Source organism: Zerene cesonia, chromosome 8 (assembly GCF_012273895.1).
Source record: "Zerene cesonia ecotype Mississippi chromosome 8, Zerene_cesonia_1.1, whole genome shotgun sequence".
In the NCBI taxonomy this organism is placed as follows: Eukaryota; Metazoa; Arthropoda; class Insecta; order Lepidoptera; family Pieridae; genus Zerene; species Zerene cesonia.
The window spans coordinates 8,309,895-8,314,541 of record NC_052109.1 but is presented as its reverse complement, the minus strand read 5'-3'; the positions used below and the strand labels follow the sequence as shown (position 1 = coordinate 8,314,541).

General features: G+C 34.6%; 2 protein-coding genes across 3 annotated transcripts in view; one reads left to right on the top strand and one right to left on the bottom strand.

The window, feature by feature from the left end:
• LOC119828755 (putative leucine-rich repeat-containing protein DDB_G0290503) overlaps positions 1 to 3,672 on the bottom strand; it is a 6,188-nt gene extending 2,516 nt beyond the window's left edge. The window contains exons 1-9 of the mRNA XM_038350999.1: positions 3,562 to 3,672; positions 3,048 to 3,211; positions 2,292 to 2,494; positions 1,788 to 1,975; positions 1,593 to 1,699; positions 849 to 1,023; positions 687 to 782; positions 411 to 616; positions 50 to 296 (exon numbers count right to left, since the gene is read on the bottom strand). Of these exons, the coding sequence (XP_038206927.1) occupies positions 50 to 296; positions 411 to 616; positions 687 to 782; positions 849 to 1,023; positions 1,593 to 1,699; positions 1,788 to 1,975; positions 2,292 to 2,494; positions 3,048 to 3,211; positions 3,562 to 3,672 (1,497 nt within the window). The remainder of the gene's footprint in view (positions 1 to 49; positions 297 to 410; positions 617 to 686; positions 783 to 848; positions 1,024 to 1,592; positions 1,700 to 1,787; positions 1,976 to 2,291; positions 2,495 to 3,047; positions 3,212 to 3,561) is intronic.
• Positions 3,673 to 3,978: 306 nt separating this feature from the next.
• The window catches only part of LOC119828789 (ATP synthase-coupling factor 6, mitochondrial), a 3,202-nt gene continuing 2,533 nt past the window's right edge, over positions 3,979 to 4,647 (top strand). Inside the window, exons 1-2 of one of the 2 annotated variants that reach the window (XM_038351044.1) lie at positions 3,979 to 4,089; positions 4,246 to 4,391. In XM_038351044.1, coding sequence (XP_038206972.1) covers positions 4,246 to 4,391 — 146 coding nt within the window. In that variant the 5' untranslated portion in view covers positions 3,979 to 4,089. Of the gene's footprint in view, positions 4,090 to 4,243; positions 4,392 to 4,647 lie in introns of both variants that reach the window. The other variant, XM_038351045.1, reaches the window with a different exon arrangement.

The window sequence follows — 4,647 nt, the reverse complement described above, 5'->3', positions numbered from 1 at the left end:
AACGATCTTACAGAAAATAATTACCCATAATTGTTCATTTCAACCTCACCCTCGTAATGGCCTCCAGTTGCTCAATCCTGACCGCCATCTTCATCTCCATCTCCTTACTATTCTCCCTCTCCACTTCTAATTCCTTATTGCACCTCTGCAGAGCATTCTCCAGCTTATTCCTCACATCAGTGCTAGTTTTCAGTTCCGACATCAATTGCGCTATGGTTGATGCCTTCAAGTCTAGTTCTTTGTCTTTTGAGTCTATTGTTTTGGTCAGGTCTAGTATTTTTTCTTCAGTTGATTCTCTGTAACAATGATTACAATGAGAAATAAATAAACAGAGAGTCTTTGTTTTCCCAATTACATAATAAAGAAGTGTAAAGCAATGAAATAAACCATAATGAGATGAGTATATTTACCTGTAATTTTTAAAATCATTGTCTATTTCATTAATTTTATTCTGAAGTGTCTGAATTTCATCACCGAGTACTTGTATGCGAATCCATTTGTCGTCCACTTCTTCAACTTTTTTATTCAATTCTGTGATTAAATTGGACTTATCCTGTTCGATCAGCGTTATTTGTTCATTCAGTATCACCAACTCCTGTTTCAAATCCTTCAAAATCTAAAACAATCATCGTAAATATAGTAAAATTGTTTTAATTTTACTCATGTATACAGTTTTTTGGACTTACGTCATCCTTTTCCTTCACGTCTGCCTCTAAGCTATGTTTCTCATCAATAAGTGTTTTCATATCTTTGTTGATATTTTCGTGTATAGAGGTGGCTTCCTAATAAAAGAAGATATATTTAGCGGTCACAAAGTCTTTTATTAAGTCTGATGTTAATATATTTACCTCCAATCTCTTCTTCAAGTCATTAATAAGAGCAGATGTAGCACTTTGCTCCTCTTCTAGGGCCGCTATTTTGTCTTGTAGAGAACTGTTCTGGTCACACATGGATTTCGCGAATTGTTCTTGGTGTGTGAGAGCTTTTTTCAATGTTGAATTAGCTTCCATGCTTTCTTTTAGACTGGAATCAACGTTTTGATTTAACTCGAAGACACAGTAAATGTAACTATGTATATTGAAATAAGTATAAACTTATATCATCATCATCATCATCAGCCCATATATGTTCCCACTGCTGGGACACAGGCCTCCTATGAGGGTTTAGGCCATAATCCACCACGCTGGCCAAATGCGGGTTGGCAGATGTCACTTGTCGTCGAACTTTTGATTCTCGGACATACCGGTTTCCTCACGATGTTTTCCTTCACCGTTTTAAGCAGTGGTGATGTTATCCACATGTGGAGATAAATTGAAAAATCAATTTATTTCCTGCACGCTCGCCCGGCTTCGAACCCCGACTTATTGATTTTGAAGTCCGAAGTTGAACACTGAGCCACCACTGCTTATAAACTTTATATTATTTTTTAAATATAACATTTTTATTCCTTAATTCCTTAGTTGGATCAAACTGCACATGGTGCGCAAATTTGATTAAATCGCTCGAGTAGTTTAGGAGTCCATCGCGACAAGAAAGTGACACGTCATTTATATCTATTAAGATTTAAAATGATAAAATTATAAAAACATTACTCTTTCTCTTGCTTAGCCAACATGTTCCTCATTTCGTTGCTCTGCGAGTTAAATTCGTGGAGTAATTGCTTCATATCGCGCTGCATATTGGATATTGTCTCCTCTTTCTGCATGAAATTCATTTGTATCCAATTATATAAATCAACATTAGAAAATAAGATATATTTTTCGTTTAGTTAAATTCAAATTCGTTACCTTTTCGAGTTCGTTCTTAGCAATATCCAGTTTTTTGTGAAGCTCGTTGACGGTATTTTTCAAGTCTTCGGCCTGCGCTTGCGCAGAAGCGACTTTGACCCTAGCATTGTTGAGTTCGCTCTCGAGCTGCTGTTTAGACGCAGTGAACACTTGCATCAACTGCCTTTGATGTTCGCCGCTCAGCTTGACTAGATATAATCAGGTATTGTTTTGAGGGTTATAAAAAATTAGATATGAATTAGGCATTTTTTAATTTGTGCGGGTATTTGATAAAAATGTACAGAATTGGGTAAAATGTACATTGACATACGTAAATGTGTCTTATTTCGACTAAGGCAATGATATTTTATGAATGGAAAATAAAGCGTCAGCTATTGATTGAGGGACATTTTATAATTTTTTATTATCATTAAATTTGCCATTAGGTGGAATTACAGCTTTAACATATGGAATCGTCATGAAAACTTTAAATAGGGCCAGAAATACATCAAAACGGAATCTTACTTTTCTCTTCAAGACTCATAACCAGCTGACCATGTTTCTCATCATTTTGCACTCGCTGGGCCTTTATATCGCGGACCAGCTGACCAGACTTCTGGTAAGCGTCACACAACGAAGCCTGGTCAGCTTTGCATCTAGACAGAGTCTGTTTCAGACGCTCACTGTAGTCTTCTAGAACGTCACATATTTCGCGAGTGCTACTCAACCTGTGTAATACCACAGATAATATTATGCTTTATTAGTATACCCTTGCTACGGCTAGGCAAGAAATGCGGGTTCGAATCCCGCACCGTGTTCGAATTTTTTCTATTCTTTTAAAAAAAAATTTCTAATAGTATACCCTTTTTTTCAGGTACGTAGTTTGCGAGATTTGTTACGTACTAGCGACCTGCCCTGGTTTCGCTCGTCGTACATATATAGTACCAAGGGATCACACATAACCAACGGTGAAATAATATTTGGTATTGAACCAGGAGTGCTGAGATTAGCACGTTCAAACTAACGAACTGTTCAAATTGTACGTAGAATCGATGGGACAATTGAAATATTATTAACTCTTACTTATTTTGTCTGTCACATCTTATTGTGGCATGATAAATTATTTAAATGATTTATCATCTAAGTTGGGCGTATTTGGTAATTTATAGATATTATATTGAAGTCCTATGATCGTCATATACGACATTTCCTTTAATATTTTTACGAGTATATTATATGATGCGAGAAAAACAAAATTTTTTGTAGGTCATTTTGACTAACTTATTCAAGGTTTCAGGACGCAAACGAAGTTCATCCTGGTACTGTCCAGAGATGGTCTCGTGTTGCATTTGCACTTCTACCATATTTTGCTGTAGTCGCTCATGGTTTCCTTCCACCTGTTGGAGTTTCTCCTTGAGGTCCCAATATGCTGTATCTTGCGCAACCTATTATAGTTAAAACATGTAATTGGATTTAAATTCATATTTTTTTTATCAAACATAGCCCACAAACACGAACAATAGAATGAATCATCTTTGATCTTACGACTTTTGTCCGAATTCATCTTTAAAAAAAACCAAGTCAAAATTGGTGCATCTGCTCAGGAGCTACGATGTCAAAAACACTATACACACATAAATACACAATTTTTCGACAGGGGTTAAAAAATCTATCTAAAAATTTATTTATATGTAAATTTATTTGCTTTCACATAATTTTAATCTTTTAGACCTCTATATTATGAAAATATAGGCTATTTAGTACTTAAATACAAGAATTTAATTTAAAATCGTACCTTCAGTTTTATTACTTTTGCAGTTTCTCGAGAAACTTTTTCTCGCAGTTTTTCAACATCAACATTTACTCTTTTTCTGCCCACGACATTACTTATTTCACCGAAATCCATGTTACAAACTTACGAAGGAAATTCTCTGAAATTATTCGTTTAAATCGTAGGTAAAACTTTTAAGTTTTTTGGAAATTGGCGGGAGCCGGGAAGCATTTTTTTTTTATTTGTTCATACGTATGTTCTATAAGTTTTGGTCACCGTTTCATTATTCAGTCATAACGCATTCAAATAAAGATTTTGAATTAATAATCATACTCAAGTAACCCTTTTAAAGTACACAATAACATTACACGTAACAGTGTATGTATGTTTTACGGTTGATATTAGAATTATCATTAAATAATGTTTTGTGCAGCTTTATTTTATCATGACTTTGATAGTTGACACTTGACATATCCGTGTAGGTTATTTAATCTGTAACCAGATTCAATACTGTACTGCTGATTGGAAAATAGTAATTTTTAATAAAAAAAGGTGTGTTTTCCCAAATTAATACAATTTTACTGTATTATGACATTATGTTTTAGTTTCTCCGTTTTTCTTTTTCTAACGCAGTGATATATTATTTATAAAAATATTTCTTAATATTTGTTATGTAATTGATTTAAAGGTTAGAAATACCGCTTTCAGATGCTCTCATCTTCAGTCCTTGGTAGCCTCCGCGCTGCGTGTGTCTCAGTCCAGGTAACAAGGAACCTGGCAGCAGCTTCCAAAGCGTCCGACCCAATCCAGCAACTCTTTCTTGACAAAATCAGAGAATACAAGCAGAAAAGCGCGTAAGTGCTCTATTTTCCGATAAGTTTATGAAAAATCTAAACTGTTACGTACTAATAAATATATAAATAACATATTTCAATCAGTACATCATTAAAAAAAACTTAGCTACGCTGTAAACCTATTCGTTAATACCGGTACCATTGCTTGTGTAAATTTTAGTTTTTTCATCATATATCTTCTTTATCTATATATATAAAATTCTCGTGTCACAGTTTTCGTTGCCATACTCCTCCGAAACGGCTTGACCGATTCCTC